The 20,459-nt window shown below is 36.8% G+C and overlaps 1 protein-coding gene across 1 annotated transcript in view; it reads left to right on the forward strand.

Annotated features, from left to right (window-relative positions):
• Positions 1 to 20,459, forward strand: part of LOC150092881 (ATP-binding cassette sub-family C member 5-like) — a 708,254-nt gene that overhangs the window by 210,443 nt on the left and 477,352 nt on the right. Inside the window, exon 11 of the mRNA XM_090414097.1 lies at positions 17,086 to 17,157. Coding sequence (XP_090270223.1) covers positions 17,086 to 17,157 — 72 coding nt within the window. The remainder of the gene's footprint in view (positions 1 to 17,085; positions 17,158 to 20,459) is intronic.

Raw genomic sequence — 20,459 nt, forward strand, 5'->3', positions numbered from 1 at the left:
TTTTATAACAAAACCCTGGTTCTCCAAAAGATGTGCCAAGGCTGAACAAATGAAAAACCAAACATACCACTACTGGCTCAAATCAAGAACTCCATCCTCCTTTACAGCTTATACTTAAGCCCGTAAAAGATGCAAAATAAAAATAATCAATGCTTCCAAAACAGAGTTCGAAAGAACAAAGAGCAGGAAACTAGTGGCCTGTCCAAATGGCAGCCTATCCTAGTGGTCTCTTGCCAAAGCAATTGGTCGTAACTTCTGCCCAATACTATTCCCACCCCTATCACACCCTTCACTCATAGAAAAAAAAACAATCTCTTGGCTTCACACTTTGCTTCCAGTGCATGCATAACTGACAATGGTAATAAATGCCCCCTATATCCTTTTGCCAGAGAGATCAGAAAAATACTGTTGAAATTAGCTGATGGCATTCCTCCAGTTGTCCTGCAAATTGTGCACCAGAACTGACCCCTATCCTATATGATCTGTGTATACTCTCTTACTCCACTTATATCTATCCCACAGCCTGGAAATTGGCCTATATTCAACCCATTCCCAAGAAGGGCGAATGGGTTGAATATCTTGCTCACCTGAGCCCTGTCTAAAGTAATGGAAAAATGATCAATTCTCAACTCCTACACTACCTTGAAGGCACTCGCCTAATAAATGAACACTAGTATGGATTCTATTGCTGCCAATCAACAGGAGATCTGCTCACATATGTCACCCATCTCTGGACAAATGCCATGGAGAAATCTGGCGAATCTCAAGTGGTTGCACTTGATATCTGACCAGGTCTGGAACAAAGACCTACTAAGCAAACTACCATCATTTGGTCTGTCCCAGGACTTCTGTAGTTGGATTGCCAGCTTTCTGTCTGGACACACACACTATGTGTGGTGGTGGTAATAGTTTCTTATCTTCTCACCATTTAACTAATGCCGGGGTTCCACAAAGTTCTGTTCTCTCACTGACCCTCTTCCTACTATATATCAATGACCTACTTCAGTTGACCTCCAACAGTTTTGCAGATGACAGCACATTGCACTCCTCCTTTTCATTTGATAAACCTTATGCTACACAACTCACCTCAACCTACAGAACATCAACCACCACCTCTCTCAATTCTGATCTCCAAGCCATCCTCCAATGGGGTTCAAATAACCTCACCAATTTCAATGCTAATTAAACCCAGTTCTGTCTTATCTATCATAAAAAATAACCATTTTCTCCCAGTATTATTTTTGGCAACACCCAAATTTCCAAACAATCTGAGATATGTCTTCTTGGAATTACCCCGATATCAAGCCTCTCCTTGCATAAACACATCACAACCATTGCATCCTCTGCTTCTAAAAATCTAGGATTTCTCTTTTGTTCAAGACTTTACTTAACCCCTGAACAGTTCTTAACATTATACAAATTGCAAATCTGCTCAGCTATTGAATACTGCTCTCACATATGGGGTGGGGCCCTAAAAGCTCTCTCAAAATGCTTGACTCAATACAGAGGAGAGCAATTAGACTTATTAATGACTCATCTCTTATCAACTCATCCCCCCCCCCCCGCACACACACACATTCACACAGACATTTGGTTTCTGCACTATGTGTATTCTACTAATATTTCCATGGGAAATGTCCATCTGAAATAGCATCAATAATTCCAACTTAGCTCTAACTAAGCTCCAACTTAGTTCCAACTAAGCTCATTGGAACACATGCAGTTGCTGCTCAACATCCCTTCACAGTGCACCTTGAAACTCGCAGAACATCTTTTCCTCCACCTTCATCCCTGCAACTGCTTAACTTTGTGGCTCTATGTTTTATTTGCCTTCCCATTGATCAAATAAGTAGTATTTAGCAGATCATTAGAATGATCTACCTATCTTTCTAGTATCATTTTTCTCACTGGGAAGGTGAATGAGAGATCATCCCTAGAAGTTGGGTAAGAGTATGGTTGCAAGATTGTGAGGACTAGATTTTTTGCTTAGAGAGTGGTGAATGAATGGAATGGGTTGCCTCAGTCAGTTGTGAGTGCTTTGTCTGTTAATGGTTTCAAGCAGAGATGCTATAGATATTGTGTTGATACTTTAGGTCTCCCACTATGAGTCAATGGAAATGCACGCGAATTAATAATAATAATAACTGCTATGTCTCCCTTACATTTGAGATTTGATTTTGAGCTCTGGTATTCCTAATTAATTGCCAGAATTAGTCGTTTCTTTTAGTGTTACACGGTGATCAGCATTCATTTTTGAAAGTACGGATTCTACAACTGTGTTAAAATAACTCTTTTTATTATCCCGACGTTTCGATCTTCATATCAAGATCATCATCTGGAGTATACATAAATATACAAGAGAAGCTGCATTACATTTCAAACCGTAAGCTAGAGAAACAATGATTTAATCACATGCTACTCACTGGCATGACCTTTAGTGAAAAAAATAATAATTTATTTTATTTATATAAATAAAATAACAATAAAAATAATTACATCAAGCTAGATTTAGTTTATGATTACATGAATAAACATTCTTCCTTACAGATGATTTTCCTTCCAGTAACAGTGATGTCCTATTTCTATTATTACAATTGCTATTTTTGATTAACAACGATAAAGGCACAGCCATGGGATAACAGCGATCCCATGGCTGTGCCTTCTTTTTGTAGGTAGAAAGTGTTTTACCATACAAAATAACCAGAACGTAATACGTACGCAAAGAACGCCGTGATCTAGAAGAAATTTGTTCTGTAAAAGAAGAATTGTGTCATTGATTGGGACATTCGTAAAGAGAGCAGAGTCATCGAAACTAATAGATCATCTTTTTCTAATGTAATGTCTTTGATGATGTTTATGAAGGGTTGTATGTTTTTAATATAGGAGGGGAATGACCTATCAACTCCTTGAACATTGCTGCTAATTTTTTGGCTAAGTAATAAGTCCAGTATCCCTTCGACTATAGGCCTTAGCGGTGTGTTTTCTTTGTGAATTTTCAGTAGCCCGTAAATTCTCGGTGAACGTAAATTCCCGTGATATCTTTGGGCCATGTGGTAATTGACATAAGTAGATTCTCTGTTTTCTTTTTTATTCTATTAGTTGGGTTATAGTTAACTAATTGATATATGTTATTGTCTGAGACCAGCAGATTCATTTTTTCCACATACGTGGTTTGGTTTAAGGTAACTGTGGCACTTCCTTTATCTACTCTGGTTATTAAGATGTTCAGATTTGACATTAGTGATTTTATCGCTGTTAATTCGTGTTGAGTTAGGTTGCTTGTTATTGTTTTGTTATGATTTAAAATGTTGTCGGTTTCTAGATGCATTTTTTCTGCTATGTTATTTGGGATGAATCTTAGGCTTCTTTCAATATTACAAATAATTTCAAGTTTGTTTATCGATTTGGGTGCTATGGCATAATTTAAACCTTTGTTAAGTATCGAGATTTCATCTTTGTTTAAAGCATGGTTGGATAGGTTCACTATATTACTGTTACCTGTGGGTGATTGGTGGCTCCTGTTACTTCTTGCTTCTGGTTGTTATTGTTCATTGTGGAGAAATATGACTAAAAGATCGAAAGAACCAGCTGCCATATTCAAATTTCTCCACAATGAACAATATTTCGCGATCTGGTCTCATGGCCACCAGACACTAGACACATTCCTTAGCCATCTAAACAAGCAACACAAATGCATACAGTTCACAACTGTGATTGAAAAACATAACACACTGCCATTTCTAGATACACTTGTCACATGTCTTCCCTCGGGCAATCTTTCCTTCACTGTTTACCGGAAATAGACACATACTGGCCAATATATATACATAAACTCCTACCACCACCAACACAAAAACTAGGTGTCATCAATATCCTAAAAAACAGGGTTCTGAAGATCTGCTCCAATGAACAGGCACTGAAAAACGAATTTAAAGTGATCAGCAATACTTTTAAAAAAATGGATACAGCCAAAACACTATTAACAAGATTCTCTACAAGACCACAATAAAAAAAAAAAAAAGACAAACCAGACTACAGTAAAACTATAACCTTTCCCTACATTAAAGAGACATCAGACAAAATAAACAGAGTACTACAAAAATACAACCTCAAAGCCATCTTTAAACCTCCTGCAAAATTAAAAAACTTACTCAACTTAGACCCACTCCCTCCGCTGGCCCACCCTGGAGTATACCGTATTTACTGCACATGAATATACCATACATAGGAGAAACAGGACGCACAATTCTGATCAGACAAAAAGAACATAAACGAGAAATCAAATATAATAATTAAGGTGAAGTTGGCCTTTCTGATCATGCCCTTGAACACCTTACATAGAATGGACTGGAAAAGCACTAGTTGTCTACATCACACCAAAACATGGTATGAACGCAAATTTAAGGAAGCTTGTGAGATCGTTATCAACCACCCCAATCTAAACAATAATGATGGTCTAAAAATCCCATACATATGGAAGGCATATTCGTCCTACGAATATGCCTTCAAGAGGAAGGATTCGTCCCACGAATCCTTCCTCTCTAAGAACAACTATAAACAGGACTGTAGAAAATCCATGATCCTAAATCTAAAATAACAACTTTAATAATAAAAAATAGGACATCACTGTTAAAGAAAAAATCTATAAGAAAGAATGTTTATTCATGTTGTAATTTATAAATATTATTCTCTTTTTTTTTATTATTATTATTATTTTTTAAATCAAAAATAACAATTGTAATAATAGAAATAGGACATCACTGTTACTGGAAGGGAAACCATCTGTAAGCAAGAATTTTATTCATGTAATGATAAATTAAATCTAGCTTGATGTTTTTTTTTTTTTTCTTCACTAGAGGTCATGCGATTAGCATGTGATCAAATCATTGTTTCTAGCTTACGGTTTGAAATGTAATGCAGCTTGTCTTGTATATTTATGCATGCTCCAAATGATGATCTTGATATGAAGATCGAAATGTCGGGATAATAAAAAGAGTTATTTTAACACAGTTGTAGAATCCATGATTTCAAAAATGAATGGCAGAATTAGTATTCACAACTCTATAAGATCTAACATCCATCAAATTATCTTACTATTAGATGTACTTTGTTTTTCACTGTCATTCTCCCACAGTTTCTTATGCTTAGTCACACTGTTTCCTCCACTTTCAGATTTGCACATTTTATTGATATGTGCTCAGTTTTATTCAACATCCGTTTCACTTATGCTGCCATTTTCCATACTCGGATTCAAACAAGCCTCATGATCTATCAGCATATTGCACTTCCTGTATACTCCCACTTACTCATTTCTTTTATTCAATCTCTCCACATAAACATCAGCAACATCTTACATGCATACATCTTACACTTTTGGCACTGCACCATTCTCAAAACAAGTCTACACTATTCACTTTGTCTTGTGTGCTGACTTATGTAATGATCTCCCTTTCACTGCCATTTTGTTCTTTATCTCTAAACAAGAAACCAAGAATCCAAAATAACACTGTCTAAAATATTTAATCAAATGCCCTGGTCCTATCACAAATATAAATATCACACAGCAGCAAGTCTAAAAATTACATAATTTCATCATCCAATAAATATAAACTTATCTTGTTGCTGCCCATACAACAGCCAATGCGTTACACTTGCTATGATAAAACATTACACTCTTCACATGTAAAAAGAAAAAAAATTTAAAGTCTTAGATCTGTCTTGTCTTCACAAGATATAATTGTGAATTGGGTGTCAGATCCAACTCTATTTGCTAAGGAGATAATTATTTGGTGACCAACCATAGGTGCACTTCTGTGTGAAAGGATATGTGTTGTACTAGAAGCATGGTTAATGAAAAGCATAGGAGATGGCTTTGCACTATATTGTGGAATGAGTTTTTTGGCAGAAAGGTGATTGTTGCTGCATAAGCAGCACTGATTTCTTACTATTTAATGAAACTTTGCTGCTGTAAAATGTCCTGATCAAGAATATTGTACATCGACAATGTCTGAATGTATTTTACAGCAGCAAAGTTTCATTAAATAGTGAATCTGCATTCATAATGAATGCAGAGAATAAACATGTAATCTGGAAGAAGAGGAATTCATTATGAAGGCACCATAAGATGAGCAATACTATTCAGTTGCATGAGGATGGTTGTGGTGATTTGGAATTGCAGCCATAGTAGCTGAAGCTATGAATCCAGTGGATTATGTCTGTAAATTGTCTGTGTTCTTCTGGCATGCTTTGTAAGGATGAAGAGCCCCAGACCGTCCAAAATGAAAATTTTCAACTCCATATGAGATTAACTAACTCACCTTCAGATTTAAAAAAAAAAAAAAAAACTTTTTATTTTCATTTATTTGTTTGCAGTAGAAAGAAAAGTGTTTTTGTCAATGGAGCAGACCCTTTGTAATAACTAGGCTTATAAGTTAAATTTACTGGGTCTAAAATGAAGGATATTAATTAACATTGTTATTATTATTATTATTATTATTATGTGACACCTCAGGGAGTCCAATGACTGTTGAGGAAGAGTGTGCCAACAGCATTAAACGATTGATCCCCTATAAAGTCAAAGACTTTTTAGGGGATCAATCGTTATCGATATGCTTATTGATATTGATATGCTCATTGCGATTGATATGCTTATGCAAATTAATAACAATGAGTCAACTGCAGAAAATTTTCTTTCTGGATAAGCCATATTTCACATTTCTGGAAAAGTGAACACAGGTATTGCCAATATCAATACTTGTCTATGAGAGTGAAATGTAGACCAACAGAAAACAGGATGAATAATGGCTTACATCAGTTGAAATAAAATTTTGAAAACTTCAGATAGACATTACAGGATTTGAATGAAAACAAAGATATAATGAATAAACTAAATATGATGCCTGTAATACAGTGTATCCAGCAATATAGACAAAAATGGTTACTGCATGTAAGCCGAATTTAACTCTGAATAGACCAGCCAAGAGATAATTTGAGTCTGACAGGCTACTTGTCCTATTATTGGACAGGATATTTTTAAAGAAAAATGTGATAGAACTTCTGAAGAAGTTCTCCCTCAGTGAGTTCTTGACTCCCTGGAGGAGCCTGCCTAATAATAATATTGATAGAACTTCCTCAGTTCTTGTATAAGATGTGAATCCTATATGGTGCAGGAGGAGGAGGACAAACATGCTGTATTGCATCTGCAAAGAATATGCTTATGCAAATCAATAACAATGAGTCAACCGCAGAAAATTTTCTTTCTGGATAAGCCAGTATTTCACATTTCTGGAAAAGTGAATCAGTGTATTCAGTAACATGATGTTTATTCCAAGAGTTAGCATTATATTATTAAATATTTTTGTTTGTGATAGTGCTACCTCAAAGTGAATGCATGGTATAAGTTGATGTTTAGTCTCATTATTATTATTATTCACAGATTTATCTAGGCTGTGCTCATTATTGTACCTCTTTTTTACTTTTATGAATCACAGCTATGAAAAGAAATTTTCATAGATATGCTTCAGCTGTTTGAAGTGTTAAAGATATCAAAACGTAGTAATATTCCCTATACTGTTTTTTTTTTTCTAATGTCGAATCCCACCTGTAAGGGTTAGATTATGAGCACAATGATACTTCTCTACTACACTGGAGGAAGATTGCACATGACTCTGTCCAATTCACTGAATCAGTACTGGATGTCCCATTGTTACATCGTTGTTTTCTTAAATATTTTACCTCTATTGTTCTCCTTGTGCCTACTGAGATCTGGCTTCTAAACTGACTTTCTGGGGCTGTTTCTCTCTTCGAGCTCGGATGAAATTTATTTGTTAATGCTGTGCCAGTCAGAACTCGAGGATACAAATTCTTATCCAAAGAAACTTTCCCAGAATTCAAGTAATACCTTATATAGATTAAGTAGTTAGGTAGATTGAGTTCTCAGTATACAGGCATGGCCTAGACAATCTTAAATTCCCCTTTTTTCCTCTAAACATAGGTTCGATATTTTCGTGAGTGGTAAAATTCAATTTACTCAGACAAACTCAGGTATACGTGGGAAAACACATTTATTATTTATCTAAGAACATTACAATTTAAACAACAATTATAATAAAGTAAATCAAGGTTAATACTAATATACAAGTAAAGCAGGGTAATAATAATCAAACAGACATGCTATTCAAACACACTCATGAGAATCTTATGTTCATCTATATCACAAACATGGATGTCAGTATTAAACTAGATTACTGTTACTAACGACCCATACACACTAAACTTGGTCTAGACAACTTATGAACGTAGACTGGTACCAGTCCAATTCGATTAACATAACACATGAAACTGTCTCAAAAATCTCTCTTTCTTCTTTTCACTCTGTCCATTTTACACCTTCATCACCAATAGATAACACAAAAAAAGAAGAGTTGTACATTACCACCTTGTTAGATGTTTTCTCGATCCTTCCATCTGTTCTTTGTTATAGATCGTCCCTCTGTACGATGGATTGCCGCCACGTGGGAGTCACATGCTCATCGCGAATTTGCCACTTGTTTCTTCTGGGCTTACGAACTTTTCACATCCCCGCTTCTAACATGATTTTACCTTCAAAGGAATCCTTTGCTGCTTTCTCATCAGTTAGATCCACACTGATGGTCTAAAACTCGAACACTGCCGTCATCTCGTGCTATATTTTCTTTGATTCGCATCACTCAGCAACGGGAAATATGCTGCCGCTTTGCCGTCTTCACATGTCTTGTCAAGTATCAGGCATGCTAATCCGCATAGGAACTTCGAGCAGGAAACCTACAGGGCGGGCACACGTGACCAGGGAACACCACAGGAACCAGGAGAAAAACTTAAAAAGAAAGCCAAAAAAAAGGGAGGCCCTCTCAATGATGTGAATCAGTTTTAAACCCCATTATAGCGTCCTCTTTCTGCACTCCAAACTTGTCTACGACGCTCTCTCATTCACTGTTACCGAGTGACATCACCTCCTTGCTGTACATGCATCGATTTTTCGGGGAACACAAATTTCTTGCGCCTTCCACGAATGCCAACTCATCATTCGGTATGTCATCTTTGGTGGTCAAACTGCAAACGTTGAACTTTTGTTCGCACGATGATACACGACTTTATACATGGCATATTTTAACATTGATGTTTTTGACAAATTAAGATTCCATCTATTTTAGATAACCTTAAACATAGTGAATTTAATATTTATTTCCTCCTTCGATTTCATTTTAATTTAAGATTCAACCTCTTCTTTTATATTTTAATTCCTTTTTAAGCAAAGTTAATATCTGCATCTTCACATATTCTGTCTTTTTTGCCAAGAGTACAAGTGTGTTTTTGCTTGATATTGTTCTCTTGTTAATTCTTGAATGGAACAGTTCTATACTTGATAGAGCCATCATTCAAGATCTAACACCATTATATGTTCCCAACCCCTCTCCTCAATCATCAGACATTTACATTCTGAATTTCTCTTTTTGAGGGGGAGAAGAGTGTAAAAGATAGAATCTGACTGAACGTGATCTTTGTAATGGTGCTGATATTTAGATGCACTAACTGTATGGCAAAACATTTTCACTCTATGTATCTCTTGACATGGGTCACTCTTTTTTCCCAAGCTTAGTAACTTTATTTGGTATTAAAATTTTTTAATAACTTTTGTCCCATTCTATATACTTCAGTTTCCACAGCGTCACATTTTCAGCAAAAATTAAACGGTTGTCATAATGCGTAGTGATCCAGGTATGTGTTTTATATATACTGACTCTAATCAGAGTCAGCATATGGAACACATACCTGGTATCAAACATCAAGTAATTAAGTTTATTTTTTTTTTTCAAATTTATTACTCAGACATAGTAGTAGTCCTGTAAGTGGTTGTCATATGAAGAACACTGTGTAGTAGTTGATTGGATTTTAACAGTATAGATGTGAATAGATCAATAAGAAAATAACTATTTATTAACACGTTCGCTGCCACGCTCCTCAGGCATAGTTTATTACTGCAATCCAAGCAATTTCACTTCAAGATCAGTGAGAGTAATCTCGTTGCTGGTGGTAATCGACATGCAAGTATATTCATAGTTGGCTTGTGAGGCTCATATACCAACTACGAGTATAGTCGTAGTTGGCAGTGAACGTGTAAACTTAAATGCCATCATTTTTAGAGCATACAAACAAAGTTTGTCACAGCAGCAAGACAACCGCAATCCGGTGTAACAGTGGGACTAGTATGAGTAATTGTAGTATGCAACACAAAGACTAAAGTCCTAATTAGGTGCCATCTAAGTTAAAAAAATATACTAATTTGGTCTTAGGATGACTGTCTCCCAAATCTTTGGCAGATTTATACAGCCATACTTGTTTTGAGGTTTGGAGTATGTTTCAGGGCTTCTGTTGATTCCAGGAACAACCTTCTATGCAGTACTTTTGTTTCTTTCCAATTGATCCGGTGTGCAGGGGTATCCAAAGCGTGGCCTGCCAGACCCAATTGCCATAGCGAAAGTGCCGGATATATTTTTTGTGTTCACTGAAATGAATGTCCACAGTTCTTCCTGTCAATCCATAGTAGGTTCGATGACATGAACAGGGTACTTCATAGACTCCTGGATGCAATAAAGGAGAGAATCTGTCCTTAAGTGAACGGATGAGAGTTGCCAATTTTCCACTGAAACTCTTAACTTACTAAATTCACAATTTCCCCCTGATATATTTCAGCTATTTAAATTCACAGTACAAGTAGGTTATTTTTCATGGAAAGGAAACATATACAAACAATTAGATGGGACAGCTATGAGATTCCCGCGTTTCTCCCCGTTTAGCCAACTTCTACATAGAACATCTTGAAAAGCTAGCTATCAACACAGCCACTCTCAACCTGGTCTCTGGCTATGCTATGTTGATGATGTATTTGCTATTTGACCACATGGCCCAGACACATTGAATACATTTTTAGTGCATCTAAATAGCCAACACCCTAAAATCCACTCTACAATGGAACTAGAAGCCAATGACCATGTACTTTTCCTAGACACACGTATCACACATCTTCTAGAAGGTTCCTATCATTCTTGGTTTATAGAAAACCCACACATACAGGGAGGTATTTACACAAACAATCACACCATCACCCTTCCCAACAATATGATATCTTAAAAACACTAACGCATAGAGCTAGAGAAATTAGTTCCAATGACATTGCTCTTACTACTGAACTTTCTCACCTGCATCACACCTTTCTGACCAATGACCAGGAAGGTGTATATATATACACCTTCCTGGTGTATATATACACCAGGATATATACGATGTATATATGGTGTAAAATGCTAAATGCTCCCAAACCCCCAATATCTACCATAGAGGATTACAACAAGATTATCACCATCCCATTGAAGCACCCTGGATATCTCAAAAGATATCTAGGGTGCTTAACAAACACCAACTATGCATTGTATTTAAACATTATGCGACTTCATTATTAAAGGTGTGCTGGATGAGAGGATGCACAAGGTATGTTTTCCAGGCAGCAGAATGAGTAGAGTGATTGAGGCATTTATATCAGGAGGGGGCAAGCAAAGGATTTGATGGTTTTAATAGGTACAAATGACTTGACAAATCACAAAGAGCACGTCAGAATGGATATGAAGAGGCTGCTTAGATGGATATAAGACAATAGTGTGACAGGAAGGATAGTATACGTGTTGCCTAGGTATGACTGTGGTGAGATGAGGCAGAGATCAAGGATTATGAATGATATGTTAGCTGAAATGTGTGAGGAGAAAGGAGTACAGTTTGTTAATGTGTGGAATGAGTTTGAAGGACGAAGTAAGCTATATAAGAGAGATAAACTGCATTTGAGTGGTCACGGTGTGAGTCGCTTGGAGAGACTGCTACTGGAAGGTAGAGAAGTAAGTACAGAGAATGAATCAGATCAAGTGGGAAGTGATGTGGAAGAGCAAGGGAGATTGAAGAGGTGGTTATGAATGAGGAAGTAAGTGGCATGAGTATCGAAAATGAGAGAATGGATGTACAAGATAAACAGGGAGGCTCAGGGTAGACAGGGGTATGCAGCTTGAGAAAGGTGGTGCTCCAAGAGGATGTGAGAGCATGTGTAGACAGGAAAGGAATGGGATGACCTGGGATCAAGAGGAAACACTTGGAATTGAAAAGGGTTCTAAAATGAATAAGCAGAAAGGGAAATGTCCTCAGTCGAGCATAGATAGATCACATCGAATGAGTGGTATCAGTGGAACTAGCTGTAGATCCAGGAATGAGCTGTTGTGTTTGTATACAAATGCTATAAGTGCAAAAAACAAGGCAGATGAAATAGTTGCACTAATTGAGCCTGTTCATCCAAAAATTGTTGGAATAAGTGAGACATGGTTAGATGAAGACGACATTCTGACAGGAATAGGGATGGAACGTTCTGATGTGTTTTGTGCGGATAGGAGGTTAAAAAAGGAGGAGGGAGTGCTATTGATGATAGAGAAAGAGTTATGTCCATACAAAGTAGCGACGCAAAAGGGAAATAGTGCCAGTGGTTTTGAGGCAGTATGGTGTGAGATAGAGGTGAATGGAATGAAATACTTGGTTGGATGTTGTTATAGACCAGGTAATGTGGATGGTAGTGACAATGAAATGTATGATCAGATTTTTAAAGGGAGGTCAGGTTTTAGTAATCTGCTTACTTATTACAACAAGGTGACTGCTTCCTTGGACAGAGGAGAAGGATACACAGTAATATACTCAGATTTCGCAAAGGCTTTTGATAGATTACCGCATGATAAGTTCATAGTCAAACTAGAGTGGATGGGGTTGGATATTATATTACTGCACTGGGTTGGAGACTGACTATCTGATAAGCAACAACAAGTTGTGTATGGGGGAGCAATATCCAGGGAAAGGAAAGTCACTAGTGGTGTGCATCAGGGGTCTATTATATTTGACTATCAACTTATCATGCGGTAATCTATCAAAAGCCTTTGCGAAATCTGAGTATATTACTGTGTATCCTTCTCCTCTGTCCAAGGAAGCAGTCACCTTGTTGTAATAAGTAAGCAGATTACTAAAACCTGACCTCCCTTTAACAAATCTGATCATGCATTTCATTGTCACTCCCATCCACATTACCTGGTCTATAACAACATCCAACCAAGTATTTCATTCCATTCGCCTCTATTTCACACCATACTGCCTCAAAATCACTGGCACTATTTCCTTCTTGCATCTCTAATTTGTATTGACATAACTCTTTCTCTATCATCAATAGCATCCCCCCCCCCCTCCCTCCCTTTTTATTCCTTCTATCCTCACAAAACACATCATACAGTTCCACTGATACCACTCATTCAATGTGATCTCTCTATGCTTGACTGGTGACATTTCCCTTTCTGCTTATTCATTTTAGAACCCTTTTTTATTTCCAACTGTTTCCTCTTGATCCAAGGTCATCCCATTCCTTTTGTTAGTTCTTGAATAAGGACCTTTTCATCAAAAGGATCATTCATTCAGATTTAACAAGAATACAATAATAACCAAGAAATACTTATACTGTTAGTAAAGAAACAAATTGTTAATATAGAAATTAATTGAATTACCTTAAAATGAAGTACAAAAAAGGAGGAATTTTGTCTGTCTAGATAGAAATATTGTTGTTTGAAAACACTAGTAAGAAAAAAACACTCTATGCAATGTATGTCAATGCAAATAAAAGTCCAAAGGTTGCATGTGAGTTACCCACGATAAGCATAACGCCCGAAGCGAAGGCATTCATGGAAAGCGAATTGAACTCGCATTCCCCGAAAAGAGCGCTCTTGAGTTGAAGAGTTGTGACTAAAGAACTTAAAGACCAATAGAAAGGTGCCTTGAGAAAACTTCTTTAGCGAAAAGAGAGCACAACAAGAGATAATAAATGCGGTTTTCGAGCCCCTTTTTTCTGTTCCTCTATTCATTTGGACCTACAATGCTGACCAGCAGAAGGGATTTCTACAGCATCGGATGGCAAGTTTCTCCCCATTGCTGACTGGCGAGCGTACATGAGATGACGGCGTCCACCGACTCTGGCCATTGGTAGAAGTGCTACTGGAATGAGACAACGAAAAGTTCCTCCAGGGAGGTGGGCAGTCTGACGATAGTGACCAGCGAGACAAGCGTTTACCCAGCAGATTTTGCAGAAAATGGTTGTATGTGATGAGTGAAGTGACTTCCACGTGGACACAACCCACTGAAGCAGTAAATTATCTAACAGTAAAGGACAGACAAAGGGGACATGGTAACCTAATGTGGCGGTGGTAATGTTCAGAATTTTCTTATTTTATTAACAATTAGCATTAGAGGAAAAGGGTGAATCAATTTCTAGTCAGAAGAAAAATGGACAGTTGCCTAGAGAACTTTTTGAATGACATATATGCATTGTAACTTGTTAGCTCCATTGGACTGGTAATCGGAGAACTTAAATTCTTGTGTGAGACCTAATTAATGTGGTGGGGTCTGTGTTAGCATTTCAAGTTAAAATTTTAAACTTGTATTTTCCCATGCTAAGTGTATTTTAATTGACCAGAGGATATGAGTTATATGTTCATTAACTAGAGTGTTAGTTTATGATTGTCAGTTGATTTAGTATAGGTACTGTGATAAGCTTTTGATATGTTTAAACCTAATTGTAAACTCATCAGATCTTTAATAAACATGTTTCACTATGTAAGCCTGAGTTTTGCTTGAGCATGAGACTAATTTACCACTGATAAAAGTTTGAACCTATGCATAAGGGGAAGGTAAAGAATAAATTAGAAAGGATAGGGCCATAACTGCAAACTGAGATCTCTACAGACACTATATATTTAACGAATTTAGGTAGCTGTTAGAACTCTGGGAAAGTTTCTCTGAGCAAGAATTTTTCTGTCCTAGGACTCTGACTGGTGCAGCTGGAACAAACAAATTTATCAGAGTTCGAAAAGGAGACAGCCCCAGAAAGATAGACTGGAGATCTCATTCTTAGTCGGCACAAGAGGGGATAATAGTAACTTAGATTTGAAGAAGAACCACGACATAACACTTCCCTGTCTGCACATGCTCTCACATCCTCTTGGAGCATCCACCATTCTCAAGCTGTGTACCCCTGTCTACTCTGAGCCTCCCCGTTTCCCTGTTCATCTTGTACACCCATTCTCTCATTTTCCATACTCATGCCACTCACTTCCTCATTCATAACCACCTCTTCAATCTCTCCTATCATACTCTCCTGCTCTTCCACATCACTTCCCACTTGATCTGATTCATTCTCTGTACTCACTTCTCTACCTTCCAGCAGTAGTCTCTCCAAGCGACTCATACCATGACCATTCAAATGCAGTCCATCTCTCTTATATAGCTCACTTCGTCCTTCAAACTCATTCCGCACATTAAAACTGTACTCCTTTCTCCTCACACATTTCAGCTAAGATATCATTCATAATCCTTGTCCTCTGTCAAGTCATTCATACCTATTAAAACCATCAAATCCTTTGCTTGCTCTCTCCTCATATCAATACCTCAATCACTCTATTCATTTTGCTGCCTGGAAAACATACCTTGTGCATCCTCTCATCGAGCACACCTTTAATAATGGAGTCGCCATACAACATCACTCGCTCGTCTTTCGTGCCAACATGATTTGTTTTAATCATTTTCACCCAAATTTTCTTAATTTCATTCTTCATCCATTTCATCTCTTGCCTCATCCAACCCAATTCAACTTTAGAATCTCGCGTCACATTCTCTCTATCATTCAATCTTTCTAACTCTTGATCCCACAGCTTCACACTTTCACTCTCATTCATCCTTCTGAGTTTCTGTACTTGCAGTCCATGCGTCCATCTTTCGCTATCATTCATTCTTTTGATTTTTCCCATTTTCGAACCTTGCATCACGCTATTTCTGGTTTCATTCATTCTTTTGATTTTTCCTACTTTCGAACCTTACTTCACGCTATTTCTGGTTTCATTCGTTCTCTCAATTTCGTTGCCTTCCATCACATTCGCCTCACTTTCGTCCTTTTTATCATCCGTTAAAGTTTTCAAATCACTCGTTTTCTTTTTTTATGATTTTTCATCTTTCTTTTTCACACCATCCTTCTTTTTCGAACAAACACTCATTCTCCCCATGATATTCTCACTACTAACACTTTCTGTCAAGTGGAAAAACTTTCAACATGTAAGAAGCATATAAGAAATTAACCAAAATTACTGTAGTGATAAGGTCTTCAGACTGGATTAATAACAATTTATGTTTTAGGGAATTTAGGGAAGATACCTGTTTAACCTGTTGCTGTCCTTGCAAGTGAGATTCACATAAAACAAAAAGAAAAGTGACCCAATCAAGGCCTGGTATAGTGGAATTACGATCTCTTTACACCTTCATTTTGATGTTCTCATCACTGCTATAATCTGTTGCTGTCCTTGCAATTCTAGCAAAGTAATGCCTACATTTTATATCCTTGTCCACTAGGTCTCTTATTTTCTCCAATTCCCTTCAAGATATCCAACTGTGTGTGTGTGTGTGTATATATATATGTGTATATATACACACACACACACACACACACACACACACAGTTGGATATATATATATATATATATTGCTTTCCACACTTGCTTTGCACATTTTGATCTTAAACTCTACAATAATGAATAGACAGCGCTGCTTATTCTCCCATACACAGTCTATTGAAACCCTCCTGCCAAGCATCAACATCTGCTTTACTTTACTTCTCATAGCTCTTTTCAACTTTGTGTAATATGTGTATAACTGCACATGCCCATTTAAACTCTTCCAATATTGTTAATATATCAGTTAAAGAGTCAAAGAGTGATGTTCCCAAAAACAGTCTTACAGTACATTACTTAACTTTCCTCTTCTAGGATACCATACCCTTGCTGATACCTATCAGATAGCCTATTGCACTCACTAATCTATTATTCAATATATGTATTTGCATGTTAAAGTTATTCTTGAAAAAAAATAAAATAAAATTGCAAATATAATTTGTGATTATATTTCTTTGCATAAGTTAACTGAATTTTTAATTTTCAGGGTTCACTTATTGGTATCTGTGGCAGTATTGGTAGTGGAAAATCATCTTTGTTGTCTGCTATTTGTGGAGATGTAAGTGCTGAAACAGTTGTATTTTTATATAGGAGGTTAATGCATAATCTTACAAAAATATTTTTTTCTTTAGAAATAAACTTTTCAGTGAAGAAGATTAGCATTATTTCAAAGCTTCTATACAGTCATGAGGATTATTATTTAACATCCAACCTCCATGGAGTCAGAGACTTATCATGGGAGGTACGCACTCTGGCACACAAACTCATCCAACTATGCCTTAAAAACGATTCAATGTGTCTACATTCACAAAACACTCACCAGCCACTCTCCATACAAAGAACCTACTTCTCACTCCTCTGCTCCCACCCTCTTATACAGTTTCCAGTGATGGCCTGTTGTTCAACCCCTCTCCCATTTTATGAAAAATCTCTTGCACGTCAACTTGATCACAACCCCTGACTAGCTTATATATCTCAATCATATCCACCTTCTTTCTTCTATTCATGAGGCTTTGCAGTTTTTATTCTCTCAATCTGTCCTCGTACTCCACATTCCAATGACAACCTTTGTGAATCTTTTCTGGACCTTTTCCAACATATCCTCGTCACTATGAAAATCTGCTGACCAAACCTGTGCACAATTATACATATGAGATCTGGTCAAGGTGGCATCATAACCTCTTTATTTCTGCATGTCAGGATCCTCTGCATCATTACCATTATCCAGTGTGATGTCTTCACAAATTGTGCAATGTGGCCCCTGAATTTTGAGTCATTGTCCACCACCACTCCCAGATCTCTCATTTTCTCCACTTCCTTTAAAGTTTCTCAACCAAGTGTATGCTTTACATCCCATCGTTGCTAACCAGATTTCAAAACCTTACACTTTGCAACATTGAACTGACAGTTCCACTTACCTGCCTATTCATGCAATCTCTTCAAGTCCTACTGCAAGGCCATAACATCTGCTTCGTTCTGCATTTACCCTCTCAAATTTTCCATCATTTGCAAACAGCTGCATATCACTAGTTAAAACCATCCCAATATCATTAATATACAAATTAAACAACAATGGTCCCAAAACTGACCTCAACAGTACACCCCCTTCCTCTTATGGGATAATGCACCCCCATATGCAACTTTGTGATACTCATCTGACAGCCAGTCACTGATCCAATTCACTTGTCTGTTGTGCAATCTGATCTGTTTCGATTTATTTAAGACTTTATTGTGTGGGTGCCTATCAAAAGCTTTTGCAAAATCCAAGTATACTAAATACCTTTCCAAGGTATTTGTCACCTTATTATAGTACATAAGTAAGTTAGTAAAACATGATCTTCCCTTAACAAACCCATGTTGATAACCATAAAGAATACAGTTTTTTTTTTTTTTTTTCAACCCAGTTTTGTATCCTACTTCTCACCGATCTCTCTAGTACCTTCACCACAACTTCAGATATACAGATTGGCCTATAATTTTAAGCCACATCTTATCGCCATCTTTATGCAGTGGAACAATTTTACCTTCTTTCCACTTCCTTGGAACCTGTGCTATTGTAAGACTTACTAAACAAGCATGAAACATTCCCTAAAGATGATATGTGATATGTCATCAAATTCTATTGCATTAATGACATCAAGATTATTTATTTCCTCAAATACCTCCTGCTCACTGTCAATTAAGCCGTCTTCTCCTATGTCCTCTACACTTAAGTTCCTCATGATTCCACAATGATCAAGATGAAAACTCTTATAACTTGATCACTGAATACCTCAACAATGTCTTCTGCAGCAGTTACCATTCTACCGTTTTAATCTCTGTTGGCATCATCTTGCCATGATCATTCTTTCTTCTACTTGCCACATACCTAAAAAAAACTCTAGGGTTTTTCTTCATTTGATTTGCCAATTTCTGTTCATACTGCATTTTTGTGACTACTCATTATTGCTATTATTGATCTTGTACTGCCTCCAAAATATCTTCTTCTTCCAGATTTCATGCTTAAGCTCCTTATTCAGATGTGAAGGTGAGGGCAGGAATGCAAGTTGGACATATATACTAACAGATTAAAACAAATGTTAATTTGTGAAATGTAAGCTACCACCTGCTTACATTAAGGGAATCAAATTAGCATCTTAAGGGAATCATTATCAGATACAGAAGCCTGGCATTTCAAGATCCAGAGAATAAAAGGCAGAAGTTAAATAAATGAATAGTACTCTTAAACAGGAGCTGGGGAAAAAATTTTAAAAAATAATAAAGAAAAAAAGAAAATGTCAAGGTTATGAGATAGACTAATATGAGAATACAGATGAATGAAACTGAAAATGCTCAGGATTATGAAATCAATGCAAATACAGCCATTGGATTAAATGGAATATCTACATGCATATTATGAAAAAGTGTAAGAGAGTTATAATTCATCTGACTATGCTGTTTAAGTTTTTATTCACACAGAATCCCAGTGAAAAAAGGATAAGATAGCTCTACTTATGCCAACACCAAAATAAAAATAGAAAGCTGCACAGTGCATTCAAAATTCCCACATTATTTTACAGTTGGTATTCCTGATCTTGGTGTGACAGTGAAAGCCCACATGCATGATACTGGAGGGTTGTAGTGTTCATTCAAAGTTCTGATATATGTAGGCAAGAGATGTGATATGACAGACTTCAAAAAGGACATGATCACAAGGTACCAGTTGAAGGATGGCAGTATTCAGCAAACTACCTATATTGTAAGCTTATGACATAGACTAATGTGCTGTAGATAAGGTAATCAAGTTCATGCATAAATTCATACACTGCAAGTGCATACATAAAAAACTATGGTATATGGCTGACCATGGAATTTAACAGCAGACAAATGGCAGTTTCCCAAAGCACAATCCAATGTACTATCCTCCATTTAGACCTCCAAAGCAGTCACCTTGTTGAGGGGGGGCATGAAATAATGAAAACAAATTTAAAATCTTTAAAGACTTAAGTAGATTTTTTTATCTTAAAAGAAACGTATTTAATTTTTATTATTTATTATTTCTTTTCTGTTAGAAATAAGGCATCAAAGGACATCATGTGATTTTGTCTAAACCATTGAAGACTGGTAAAAAGATGCTTTCACTAGTGAATCTAGTTTCCATCTATGCCATGTGGATGGTAGGTAAATAAAGGGTTAGGCAAAAAAAAATCTGAGGAGAGGAATCACTTCATTGTCATGGCCCAAGAGAAACAAGCAGGAGATAGCAACAATATGGCATGGGGAGATGCCTCCCAGGAAATTTTTTGAAGCCCTGATACCCATAGACCATATGATTTCTACAAAGTACCTATCCATTTTGGCTGATCAGGTACACCTGTTCAT

The sequence above is a fragment of the Typopeltis vanoorti genome, chromosome 24 (assembly GCF_054136105.1).
Source record: "Typopeltis vanoorti isolate ZY-2024b chromosome 24, IOZ_Tvanoo_1.0, whole genome shotgun sequence".
NCBI lineage: Eukaryota > Metazoa > Arthropoda > Arachnida > Uropygi > Thelyphonidae > Typopeltis > Typopeltis vanoorti.